General features: G+C 41.6%; 1 protein-coding gene across 2 annotated transcripts in view; it reads right to left on the bottom strand.

Annotated features, from left to right (window-relative positions):
* The window catches only part of SGPP2 (sphingosine-1-phosphate phosphatase 2), an 83,619-nt gene that overhangs the window by 10,132 nt on the left and 59,192 nt on the right, over window positions 1-14,295 (bottom strand). For both annotated transcript variants that reach the window (XM_073359951.2, XM_073359955.2), the window contains 2 exons: window positions 7,949-8,122; window positions 4,625-4,714 (listed from right to left, as the gene is read on the bottom strand). In XM_073359951.2, the coding sequence (XP_073216052.1) occupies window positions 4,625-4,714; window positions 7,949-8,122 (264 nt within the window). The remainder of the gene's footprint in view (window positions 1-4,624; window positions 4,715-7,948; window positions 8,123-14,295) is intronic.

A 14,295-nucleotide genomic window follows, 5' to 3' on the forward strand; every position in this document is an offset into this window, starting at 1 on the left:
CTTTTTCAGAATTAAATAACAAATTACCTTTAGACTTTTCCTTATATACTGGCCAATATTTAGAATAGTATAAGATGATATTGCTTTTTAAATCATGACTGTATACATTGTGAACTGCAGTACTGATAACCTGTTGCAAGATTAAATGTGGCTCTCAAGTGACTGTCTGCTTCTACCATCTCATGTCGCTCCAGTGGTGCAACTGGTTAGTGTACAGTACTTATAAAACCGTACTTGACTGAGCAATGCTGAGGTTGTGAGTTTGAGCCTCACCTGGAGCAGGTGTTTTATGGGTATGGAATTCTCTGGCCTGTTCGGAGGAAGTCCAATGAATCCAAACAGGCAAGAGGGTCCCTCTGGCCTCAAAAATCAATGGACACTCACAAGGGGTGTGTGAGCTTTAAGCAATTAATGACTGTAAATAGCTTCCCTAGCTGCGTGTTTTGGGGGGGAGGGATAGCTCAGTGGTTTGAGCATTAGCCTGCTAAACCCAGGGTTGTGAGTTCAATCCTTGAGGGGGCCATTTGGGATCTGGGGCAAAAATTGGGGATTGGTCCTGCTTTGAGCAGGGGGTTGGACTAGATAACCTCCTGCGGTCCCTTCCAACCCTGATATTCTATGATTCTTGGAGACAGGAATGTATGCATTATGGTCAAGGGGAAACTGAGCTCTGCTCTGATCACTAATGCAAAATGGGTTAGTTTGATGCATTAGAAAATTCCCAATGCTGGCACTGAAGGGTTAAAAGGATGAAAGTCTTCCCACTGTGTACGTTTAGTGTTGTCTGTGATGTGATTCCTTATGCCTCTGTGTTATACTGTCCCACAAATGAAAGTCAGCATGCATAGTTTTCAAATCCTAGTAGATGTAGATGAATTTTGTCCCCTCCCCCACACCTATTCTACTGATCTTTAGACAGTGCACCAAGTCCTGTTTGCCTCACTCCTGCAAATGAAGTAAGTGATCAAGGATATCAGGAGTTGGCTCAGTTTTCAGGCACAGAATCTGGGGGAGATTTTCATAGATACCATTGGAGGTAGGCCCCAACTCCCATTGACTCTTGATTGGAGCACCTAATTGCCCTTTATGCCTTTTAAAACTTCCTCCTAATTATGGAATCTCTGCAGAAAAGTTAATCAAGAGTTTGGTTGTGCCTTTGAGTGACAGTTTCTCTGATTTACATACAGAACATCACTAATTCCTACTTTGCTAGTTCTTCACACCCTATAATTTGCAATCCCCCAAAAGAGTGGCATCTCCCCACTTCTCAACCAAGGTTCATTATTAGCAGATGTTGTAGAAGTTTCTCATAATAGTAGGGGTGCTGGAACAATTTGTATAGTGAGGGTGCTGAGGGCCATTGAACCAAACTTAAACCCTGTATATAATGGAAACCACTTCAAGACAGGAGGTGCAGCAGCACCTCCAGCACCCCTAATTCCAGCACCTATGCATATTAGTTAGGGCTTCTCTAGACTAACAAGCTACTCTAGTTAACTATACTAGTTAAAGCAGTACAACCCCCTAGAGTGTAAATTCAGTTATTAGTAAAAAGATGCTTTTACACCAGTATAGCTATTCCCATCCTGTATGGGGAATAACTATAATGGCGTAAGTCACCATAATCCACATTAGTCCTTTTGCAGGTATAACTATTTCAATAAAATAAACACACACACAAACCACCATGCTCCTAACCAAAATAGTTCTACCAGTAAAACTGCAAGTATACATCAGACCTTAGATTTCCTTACTTTTACAGCCTACAGTACAATGCATTTATTACATTGTGTGCTATTATTAAAACTCAAAGAAACCAAGTAAATCTCAGTGGTTTGAGCATTGGCCTGCTAAACCCAGGGTTGTGAGTTCAATCCTTGAGGGGGCCATTTAGGGATCTGGGGCAAAAATTGGGGATTGGTCCTGCTTTGAGCAGGGGGTTGGACTAGATGACGTCTTGAGGTCCCTTCCAACCCTGATATTCTATGATTCTATGAAATGCTGTGTTGCAATATTCTTGCTAATTTTTGTAAATTACATGTGTTCATTCACTTGCTAAATTTGAGGAAATTCAGTAAACCTCAGTGAATCAGCATGTTTTGTGTGAATATTTGCTTGAAGAAAATATTCATTTCCCTACAGATGTGTTCATGCACCTTCAGTGTTAGTTTTCCATCAATAGTCCAGTGGGAAATTTAGGTGGACAAAACCTTTGAGGGGAGTAAACTGAACTCAAATGTGATCATTTGTACCAGAAACCCGATTCTAAGAATTATTGTTTCTGCTTCCTGATGAACATAAAATGAGACCTGTGTCCAAACTTGGATGTCGAATACTGAATAATTGCACTGAACCACTTGAGGAGCAGTTTTCAGACAAAGTTATTCATAGAAATTTGGCAAATTGTTCTCAATATTTTACTCATTATCCCAGAAGAATCTTAAGTTGCACGTGGCCAGTTTGTGAACAGAAAGAGGTTATATTTATGAAATAATTATTCTATGTGAATTATTTCCTCAACTCCACTCACTCCCATGCCATTTTTAAGACGGTTTCAGAGTAACAGCCGTGTTAGTCTGTATTCGCAAAAAGAAAAGGAGGACTTGTGGCACCTTAGAGACTAACCAATTTATTTGAGCATAAGCTTTCGTTGGTTAGTCTCTAAGGTGCCACAAGTACTCCTTTTCTTTTTAAGACGAAGACTCTACGGAAATATGTTTCTCGCTGTTAAACTAAGGAGTTGGGGTTTAGAGGCAATCTGAGATAGGCACAAAGGGCTTTTTCTTTTTTACCCCAATTTAGAAAAGTCTCTTTCATTATCATGGAACACCAACGGAAATATGCTAAGAATTTTTACTGATTGACTTAGGGTCATCAGTTAAATCTAGACTGGAGACATCCTCTCTTTTTTTAAGACATTGTTTTGATCCAGTAAGGTTGGAAGGAAAGGTCAGGCCATATCTCATGGACAACCACCATTTTATTTATTTATTTACAATGCATCAAATTTATGTCTTCATTACAACTAATACAATTACTTTATTCATAATTCAGAATATACTTCATTACAACTAATACAATATTTCTTCATATACTATGAATGATGTATTATGCAAGTTGAAAATGTTTTCCATTCACTGAATTTCGTATTTAGAAAAGTGCTGCACATCTCTGCTAACTACATACCAATTACCATAAAGCTTCCTGTTATTATGGAGGCCACTAATGACTCCCTAATTAAGGTTTACATTGAGATGTGTACTTAACAGAAAAGTGCTATTTCCCATATGTCATAACCTAACTTAGCTCCACATACCCAAAGAGATTTAACTGAGTTCTGCCTGCACTGAAGGAACAGAAGTAAGTGTCCAGCATGCCTCACTGATTTGGCACTTCAGCACATTACATTTACCTCCTGACTAAATCAATCACTACTTAGTAGTTCTGGAATGCAATCGTGAAACTATCACACACACAATACTGTTACCTTGCTTAAGTACATTTCCTATCAATGCAATCACTGAATGGCCAGGACATCAACAATTAAATGGAGATTCACATTCACACCAACCTCCTCTCACCTGCCTTTTTGCCCAAACACTGTAATACCCAACATTCCACCAGGCTCCTCAGCTGCATGACACATTCTTTTTCAGTTACATATTTATCAGCCAACGTGCAAACATCCAGTTTCTCAAATGCACTCAAATACACAAGTTTAACCCCAAATTCAGCTACATTCAGATATCTCCCTAGAGGAAAATGTATAATGAGTCATTTGTACATGAAAAAGCATGTGGTCAGAATTCAGGTTGTGCATTTGTGTGTGGTTATGAGAAACTGGATGTGTGTATTACGGTTGGTTAGGTATTGGAATTCAAAGGGCGTGTCTTGTGGTGCTGGAGAGTGTGTTTTGGGGGCAGGTATGCACAGTGAGGTTGCTTTGGGTGGAAATATTGCTTAACTAACAATTTCCTGGATTTTTAATGATTGTGTTTGAGAAATGCATTTAGGAAAGTTTTTAAGTTGAAGTTCACAATGCTTTGTGCATGGGATAACCACAGTGACTAGTGCTGGCGCTCCTTCAGAAGTACTAGCTAGTGGCCTAGTCTACAGCCACCTTCTACTTAGTCAAACTGTTAATCAACAGAAAGTAGCTTATGGCCATGGGAGACAGAGCTTCATGGGAGCAGGACCAACAATATGGAAATCGCTAGCAGTTAAAATACCACTTACCTTTCCACATTCAGAGAGAAATGCCAATCCACCTTTTTGTCCTACTGTTCCTAGAAGTACCATTTATGCACTAAAAGAAAAGGAGGACTTGTGGCACCTTAGAGACTAACCAATTTATTTGAGCATGAGCTTTCCTGAGCTACAGCTCACTTCATCGGATGCACTGTCACTGCAATACTATTTCACACACCTAGATCTGTGTGTATGTAAAACATACCGTTTAAAATATATTTTTACATAAAACATTCCAACTTTCCCTCTGGTTGGTAGGGAAGGAAGCCAGAAATTGGCTTTTTTTATGGCTTACTCATAAGATGTGCTTAGATACTAAGGGGACGGCTGCCAGTAAAATGACACAGACAGAAGGACAGTATATCTTTACCCTTACCAGTACAGTGTGCATTCCAGTGTAAAGTCTGCTGAGACACACCAGAGTAGAAAATACAAATGCTGCCATTAGTCCTAGCACAAGTGGGTACTGTAGAAAGAAAGAGAAATGTTACCAGCATTCAGATTAAGTACATATACTGTCTGTCAGTACCTCAAATAAATTATCCAATGGCCATCACCCACATGGTAATCTAGAATCAGCTCTCGAGTTCTAACGTTCCAGAGAGCTAATGTGTGTCAGAGTTATGCATTCAGGTACTCTCAGGCTGAATGTTGGCAGCACTGTATCATGCTGAAAGCTACTTTATTACCTGTAGCCTGTGGAAGGTCTTAAGAGTCCATTTTCCCCCACTGGAAACTAGGCCTAATGATGGCATGAATGATAAGGCACCTGTAGTTTTTTTTTTTTTCTTAATGGGTGGGGGGGGCGGGATGGCTAGCCTAAAACTGTAATCCAGTTATTATAGCAGTCTAACCGGAATACCAAACTTTCTTTTGTCATTTAGGGTTTATATAAGGTTTATTCATTTTATTCTTTCTCAGAATGGCCTTACCAACATGGAATCAACTATTTTAAATTATTTGGTAAAGTATTTTCAGATTACAGAGAGGGGAGAAATGCTTGGTAGAGAACTAGGTTAATGTATTAGCCTTTCACGCCTTCATTCAAATCCTGGCTTAGGTCATCCATGAAAATGAGTCCGATGGCCTCATCTTAGCTCCAAGGGGACATTTGTCTGTATAACAAAAGTCATCACTCGATTGGCACAATTGACTCAGGAGAGTGCCATGACTGGATGGATGGTATGGGGTGATTGTAGGTCAGGTCAGAAATGCTTTTGCAGAGCTGTACGTTTGACAATCTATTTATGTGGCCTCATAGTAAATGTAGTATCCAAGACCCTCCTCTGGAAAGCTTGATCTGCACACACTGATCTGACTCCCTTTAATGCTGTTTTCCTTTCACTTTCCTGAGCCTCGGATTTATCTCCTACATAGAGTATTCCCAATTTATTCTCTCCTCCTCACGTAGTTTAGGGGCTGGTACAGATAAATAATCTATTATTGATGAAGGATTACTAATGATCAATTGCAGCTCTAGGTGACATCAAAGGAATGTACCAGCAGATATTTTCTAATAGAAACCATTTAAAAAGTTGCTTTATGGTGGTCTGTATTTTACAGCAAGTACAATACGGCTCTTCAGAAAAATGTAGGTTGCAATATTAGTGCACAAATTTATATATGGGGTGAAAATAAAGTACTGTAATGAATAAGGTAGTATGGATGTGTACTGCTGTCCTCTGCTGGGCAGGGTCAGAACTACCTAACTGGGTGCCTTGGCCCGGTACTGCTAAAAGATAAAGAAGTTTTCCTTTAGTTCCAGAAGTAGGGCTTAGCACAAGGGTGGGCAAAATACGGCCCCTGGGCTGGATCCAGCCCGTCTAACATTTCTGTCCGGCCTGCCATGACTAACTTTTCTGTTCAGCCTCTTCTGCCTCCTCGCGATCTCCGAGTCCGGGCCACTAAAAGTCCCAAGGCGCAGCAGGGCGCTCAGGCAGGATGCCTGCCTGCCACGGCCCCACGCCGCTCCTGGAAGTGGCCAGCTGCTGCTGGCACATCTCTGCGTGCCCCTGATGGGGTGGGAGGCAAGTCTACACGCTGCCCCCGCCCCCAGCACTGTCCTTACAGCTCCCATTGCCCAGAAACCGGCCAATGGGAGCTGCGGGGGTGGTGCTTGCGGGCATGGGCAGTGCACGGAGACCCACTGCCCTCTCCCCTCCAAGGGGTGCACAGAGACATTCCAGCAGCAGCCGGCCGCAGCCGCTTCTGGGAGTGGCATGGGGCCATAGCATGCAGGCAGCCAGCCTGAGCCCTTCTGTGCCACCAGCCAGGAGCCGCGTGTGGTAAGTGCCACCTGGTTAGAGCCTGCACCTTGCACCCCCTCCTACCCCCCCTCCCCTGCCCCAGGTCAGAACCTCCTCCTGCACCCGAACTCCCTCCCAGACCCTGCACCCCAATCCCCTGCCCCAGCTCGGTGCCCCTTTCTGCACCAAACTCCCTCCCAAAGCCCACACCCCTCACCCTCTCCTGCACCCCAACACTCTGTAGCAGCCCAGAGCTCCCTCCTGCACCCAGACTCCGCACCCTCTCCATTAATATAGTAGAAATGTGCGGCCCGCGACGACTTACCACAATTCATAGAGTGCCCCCCCTGTGAAAATTATTGCCCAACCCTGGTTTAGCAGGAGTAAGACCAGAGCTCTAGGCATGCTGTCATTATGCACTCCTTATAGCCATGTTATATACTATCGTGGCAAATGTGAAGTTCTAAGTGGTCCTAAATTTGCGACAGTTTCTTCATTTTTAAAGAACAGTAGCACATGGCCTGCTTTTCTAAGGTGCTGAGCTCGCACACCCCCTGGAAATTAATGGAATCTGCAGGTGTTCTGCAGCTTTGCCAATTGGGTCACTATACTAAGATTATGTCCTCAATAGAGCAAGAAGAAAGACATGTTGTGCCTCACGCTCACATTGATTGTACACCCTCACTAGGCACTATTCAAGTGAGTTTCTCTAGTTCTTGTCAATACATGGTAACAAGGAGAGGAAAATCCACACACAGCCTGACTCTTCAAACCTGAATTTCCCAATGAGTCTTTTTGATGAGGATTCTCCGAGTAGCCCACAATAATAGTGAGTGTGCAGTGAACTGGACAGTGTGACTTGCCCATCAGGTCTTGGTAATATTTTCCAATAGTACATTATAAAATATTTTAATATCTATTAATTTGTTAAGTGCAACAGGACTATTAAAGAGATTAAATTTTTAGAGGAATTTCACAAACATATTTCTTCTGCATCTGCCATTATCATTGTCAATGGCAGTAGAGAGCCCCTCTGCTGTCCATGGGACTCTGCAGTTCCTCATGTGCAATGTTGAGCTCTCTTAAAACACTACTCTGCAACTGATCCAGTGTAACTATTTCACTGTAACTGTACAATACAAGGCATACTTCATACCAGGACTGTTGTGAAGAGTTCCTTCTGTGTGATGAAGTGGTCAGTACCTAGTGAAAACACAGAACATTTCCCTGAAGCTTAACACAATTAACAAAATCCAACAATGACACTGAACTAGTGCCATCCCAGATGAGTTGGGAAATTTTCTACAACAGTTCTTGTCATATCTAGTATTAACCCACTACAACAATGGAAGGTAGGAGTGAGTGATGATGGAAGTATTGGTGGGTAAAAGCATTGGACCTTTTCATGGTTGCTGCAGTTCAATGGGATCAGACACATGCTTGTTCCTCCCTACCTTGTTTTGGTTTATTGTTGCAATACAAAATGTGAAGGAAATGGATGTAGCTGCCATGGCATGGGTGGATGGCATTCCATATTCTGCTCTCATTTCCAGCTTCACAACAGGAGGTGAATGAGGACGAGGCCATTTCAGGATGTCCTTAGTGACTTGGCCTATGTACATAGCAATCTGGGGGAAAACAGTGCACACAATTAGCTAAACCTGTTAAGGCGAGGGAATTCTCACTCCACTCACCCAAAGGCCTAATTTCAGTCTCAGCTATGTGGGCAACTATTACAGCATATAGTGTAAAATCCATTAGTTTGAGATCAGAATTTATCCCCTGAATAATTAAAGAGTACTTCATTATACTGGCACATGAGAGGAGCTGCAGTTTTACTGCACAGTGTTGTCACTGGATCAGATCTCGGATCAGAAAGATGTTACTCAGAAGAGGTACAGCATGGATAAGCAAATCACAGTTTGAGACAAGTGGTTCCCATCCTCCGGCATTTGTTTCCTCACCACTAACACATTATTAAACATTTATTTTAAATGTCAAGGTTTCTCCTCCTCCATTCACAACTACTCGACTCTGAGCAAACAGGCAGATTAGAGACTTCCTTATTACTTATTTTTCAGGCCCATGAAATTATCAGGTTTCATCTTTGAAATGTACACTGTAAAAAAAATAATAAACTGAATTAATTAAATTAAAATTAATTAAAATTAATTAAATTAAATTAAAACATTAAAATTAAATTGGTTCTCCGCAAGGATTAATTCCACCCTGATGTTTGGCATTTCTCAATTCTGCCAGCCCCACAATGTGGCATTTGAGGCACCCATAGGCATTGGTGGATATACTGTTTTAACATCCTTGGGTGGACGCAGCGGAGACAGCAGGATAGGCAGCACCATGTTTTCAAAGTTCCTCCTCCTGCCAGACTTCCCGGTAACAAACTGCTTTCATGCACTGCTTGGACAATTCCAAGTAACTGAGCCACTTTGTAATACCAGAAAGAGTTAGGTCAGGGAACTATTAATATGTTATTAACCACTGAAACACAGATGTTGTTTGAAAGATTTTTATTTATCAAAGGGAAGAAAAAAGTTATCCTCTCAAGCAGTTACTGCTTGTAAGCAGGTAGAAAGACTAAAAGAAAAGACATAGCTGTTGTCAGTGAAGTCCCCCATCTCCCCAGATGGATAGTATTTGTGATCAGAAAATAAAATAAGTTAACATAGCAGAAGACAAACATAGACTCCAACTTTGGGCTTCCACTCAGCCCATGGCCCTGGGTGCAATATGTGCTCTTCCCAAAAACAGGATTACAAGCTGCCACTCTTCAAGCCATCTGAGCATTTGTGTAAGAGGGAGAAGCTAAGCAGAAGTTAGTTCTTTATTCATTAAGGATCAGGTAGTGCTGCAACACCCTTTCCCAATTACAGTGATGGAAACCTGAAGGCCCTGTGCTCTCTGCACCTCTGACTATGAGGTTACTATATAAAACATTGCTTTTGAAATAAGTCTGCTTAGAATGTTGGTATGTCCTTTGCTGCCAGGTGTCAGCATTTTTAAAGAATGGAAAACAAGCTTTCTTTAGCCTTTTGCCATGAGGATGGTGCAGCTAGAGATATGCAAAGTAAGCCTCATAAAACAAAATAAAAACTCTCTACATAAAAATTAGATTCCACTGTGACTATCTATCATGGAAACTATTCAATTACCGTATAAGATGATTCTTTGTTCTGCTCTAGCACTGTGTGATGAGAAGTTTTCTTAAAAGCATAATTTTTTAAAACTGGTCTTGATCATGAAATATTTATAATAGTGCTAAGGTTGTTTTTATTTCATTTTCTATTTCAGAAGTGATTTCTCCTTATAAGGAGAGGCCTTGAGACTCAGGAATCTGCACTCAATCTACTTTTGAAAACAAAATCTGGCCTATACAAGGTAGCAATGAGACCAGACCATTATATGACCAAAATGTCATAACCAAACATCCCCTGAACTTCGGGGAAACAAAGTTCTGGGTCCTATCTCTGTTGGAGGGGACAGACCCTAGTAAAAATGATTCCCTTGAGGTTTTATATCATTTAACCCCTTTGTTGTCTCATGAATTTGTATATGTGGCCAATTTAACACCAACAATATGGCCCTACTGATCTTTTCCATTTCTCAGTAGCATTCTGGGAGTGGGTTTTAAACTGCAGTGTCCCAGACTGTTCACAGCATACTGTGGGTCAAAGGGAGAAAAAATCCTAGTGGATTTCTGTGGTTTAAAATTCTGTACCATTTCCAAGCAGAGATGCATTTCCATAAGCCAATTAAATTCCAGAACTAAAAGCAGAAATTATCTCTGATGGGTCGAGAAATATATTCCACTATTATTATGAAGCCTACTGTTTTTGGCATTAGCCTAGAGATAAGGCAGGGCAAGCCAGGCTGAGCTGGATTATTGTTGACATGAAAGCAGAGGTTGGAACTCCCATGCAAATGCTATATAATGAATGGAAGTAATTAAGTTTCATCGCTAATGTTTTTTAAATGGCAGCGTAAACTAGAAAACACGTCATGTTAAAATTTAAAAGCTCATGCTGCTACCACTATATATTAGGCAGTGGAAGGCTCACACTGAGCCTTTGGGTTTGTGCCCAAGAAGTCAATGTGCCTGTACTTCCTAGAAAAGTGTAATAAGGACAACACTGTATTGAGGGCAAAGATACTGCAAGTCTCCTTTAATCCAAGCTTTCTTTAGGAAGGTTGAGGGTGATGTGGGTAAGTCAAGATGGGGCAGAAGGGAACCTGGAGGCATGGGAGTGGTTGTACCAGGATAAAGATCTCGACAGTAGGGCACTTCATCTTCAATCCTTGACTTGACTCACTCGTTTTCAAAGTGTCTCAGAACCTGTGATGGCTGTGGAACAAGTTTAGCAGAGCTAGAGATGGCCACGACCATAGATCAAGTAATTGTGGGACTGGTTACGGTTACAAGGTCACAGGAAAGTTAAACAGGTTCCTTTGTGATTGGTTCACATCTAGAGAAGGCTGGGAATTGGTATTTCTGTGGCCGCTCTACAGATGTTGATCTTTTTTCACTCTAAATAGAACATGTTTGCTCCCACTTCCAGAAGCATCTCAGACTCCACACAAGGACAGCTCTTGTAAGAATTGTAGGTCAAGTTCTGTTCTTGGTTATACTGATATACGTCAGCAAAAGAACTTGACCAAGAGACAGTCAATCTGAAAAATATTCTACAGCAATGACCAGCTAATATAGATGAATGCAGCAAGATAGACACGTACAGTTGGTTTTACAATTAGAAAGTATACATCATAAGAGTAAGCTCTTTATATATTTTCTTAGGGCCTTCTTATGAATTTTCAACATATCTCCCAGTTGTCTTCACTAGACAAAATTAGGATGTTAGTGGGGCTGACTGTAAAACATTCCTACTGTTCCTGATCTTGCCTATGGCAAAACTTTGCCAATATCACAAGAATCTTTAGAATTTCTGTAAGTAAAATTCATTCCAGCAGACCCCACATGCCTGCAAAACTTTCCATCCAACAATCTCTCACGGAAAATCTGCCTACAGGCCCACACCTGAAAGTTTAGAAAGGAAAAAGGAGCAGGCTTTGAAAAGTTGGGTGAGAAGACAGAATTTGTCGTCATACAAATATACAGGAAAAGAATTAGCCAGAGCCACACAGAAAGAAACCTTTCCCCAAGCGAAGTATCATTTCCCTGCTTTGGTACTCCATTTTCATAGAATCATGGAATATCAGGGTTGGAAGGGACCTCAGGAGGTCATCTAGTCCGACCCCCTGCTCAAAGCAGCAGGACCAATCCCCAATTTTTGCCCCTTATCCCTAAATGGCCCCCTCGAAGATTGAACTCACAACACTGGGTTTAGCAGGCCAAAGCTCAAACCACTGAGCTATCCCTTCCCCCAAACTGTTTCTGCCCAGTTTCGAACTGGGGACCTTTCGCGTGTTAGGCAAACATGATAACCACTATGCTGTGGAAACTTGGCTAAACACTTTTGCTTCTTTCCTGTGTGGCTAGTGTTCAACACGTTGCTAGCGAACTATGGTTTTGGCTTTAACTGCTTTGCTCCTAAGTTTATTTCTAGGATGCACTCTGTTCTGTTCAATTTCTGAGTGATGCAGATCAAATGCATGTTTTTTTTTGTTTTTTTTTTCAGTTCTGGTGGAAAACATACAGGCAATTTCAGCATAAATCACTTTAATTTGCACATTAATAAATGTATTTTGTTTGTCTTGGCATGTGGAATTTTTCTGAACCTAAAGACTCCTCTTTTCCATTACTGAAGTAAGAAAATCAAGAAACATAATGGATTGTGCAAGACATAATTAAGTTGAGGAGACAGTTACAAAGCAATGCATGGGGATTTAAGTTGAGTGATTCATGAAATGTGGTGGGAGGAGCATGGCTAATTCCCTTTAGGTAGTTTTGAAAACTTAAGGAAGTGTATCTAAATGCAAGGTACCTCACAGTATGGAGCTGTTTTGCTTTTACAGCATGGTGTTTTTAACTCTTTCATGCCTGAATTATTTGCAAGTCAGGTTGGGATGCAAATTCCTAAGGAAAAATGGGTCTGCTGAGGTTAGTATAGAAACAATAGAGACTGGATGCTGGCAGGAGGGAGGTATGAGGAGCAGAAGGAACTCTGAGGCATCTGGGAAGTGAGAAGGTAGGATGGAGTCATGTCCAAGATCACAGTGGAAGGACTAAGGCAGCTAAGAGTTGGGCCAGGTGCATATTCAGAGGTAGAGGGGGAGGGTTGAGTGAGAGTCAGGCTTTTTTTTCCTTCTCTTTACATAGTAAGGCACACACAGCACAACTTCTCAGCGATGTCCTTAATTGCCTCCCTCACAGGGGTGTCATGGAGCCTCATTAATGCTTGTCATGTACTTGAGAGGAAGGATGAGTTTGTGGTGGAGGCGCTGGACTGAGACTCAGGAGATCTGAGATCATGTCTCCTTTCTGGCACAGATTCCCAACATGACCTTAGCCACATCTCTTAATCTTATCATGCCTCTGTTCCTTATCTGTACAATGGGGATAACATCTTTTCTGTATGAGTTTAAATTGTACACTCTTCCAGGCCGGGGCCAACTCTCACTCTATGTTGTCCAGTGAGTAGTACAAGGCCCCAGTCTATTATAATACCCCTCAAACTCCTACCCCTCCTTCTCCCAAATGGATCAGTTACAGCAGTGGTTCTCAAACTCTTGTATTGGTGACCCCTTTCACACAGCAGTCCTCTGAGTGTGCCCCACCTCCTTATATTTCAAAACACTTTTTAAATATATTTAATGCTATTATAAATGCGGGAGGTGAAGCAGGGTTTGGGGGTGGAGGTTGACAGCTGTGACCTCCTGTGTAATAACCTCACAACCCCCCTGAGGGGTCACGACCCTCAGTTTGAGAACCCCTAAGTTGCAGAATAGTAAAGAGCTGGGTTGAAGAAGAATATGTTGCAATTAGAAGAAAATAGATGGTCTAGCACACCTTGCAGGACTACTGTATTATTGGTAGCTTGTTCCATAGTCGAAGTCCGAAGGGATCATAACAATACCCTTGTTCTAGCTTTCAACAAGGGGCATCATGACTAGACGTGTACTTAGCACGGTTGGTGAAATGTCAAATGGTCTGGCATAGATCTTCACCGAAGCCTATGATTTAGCTTATGACTCCCATAATTGACAGAATGCCCTTCTACAGCTGCAATATTATAGCGTTTTATACTATTAGCACTGCATTTGTACATACTGCTGAGAAGGGGGCTGCTGAGGGTTACAGGAAAGAGGGTGGTTTTCTCCCTCCCCCCACACCCCCAAGTCAAAGTTTTTCATGTCCTTCTGTGAAAAGGAGTGCTCTGCTCTCTCCAAGCTACAATGCAGGTGTGAAGACACTGAGCATCACATTGCAATCATTTTATTTTCGTGAAGTCAAAGCATGTTCAGAGTGTTCTTACTGAACATTCATCTCTGCTATTTCAAAGCCAAATTTCTTCAAACTAGCTCACGCTCGCGCTCTCTCTCTCTCTCTCATCAGGACTATGCATGTATTAGGTCTGCACTTTTTTAAAATGAAAGCTGTTTGAACTGCGTGCAAGAAGTATAAAAAATTACTTAAGTGAAAGTTGTCCCCTTCACTTCCATTCCACACTGAGAATTCAAATAGCTGAACTAATTTAATCAAATGGTTTACTTCTGCATTGAGACAAGTATGTAAAATTTCAGCCCCAAAGGCAATTTTTAAAGTAAGTTATAAGCAGCTGAAAACAAGACTTCAGAATGGAGAAGCTTCTCAATGGTAACATTAGTC

This window comes from Lepidochelys kempii, chromosome 9, assembly GCF_965140285.1.
Source record: "Lepidochelys kempii isolate rLepKem1 chromosome 9, rLepKem1.hap1, whole genome shotgun sequence".
NCBI classification, from domain to species: domain Eukaryota; kingdom Metazoa; phylum Chordata; order Testudines; family Cheloniidae; genus Lepidochelys; species Lepidochelys kempii.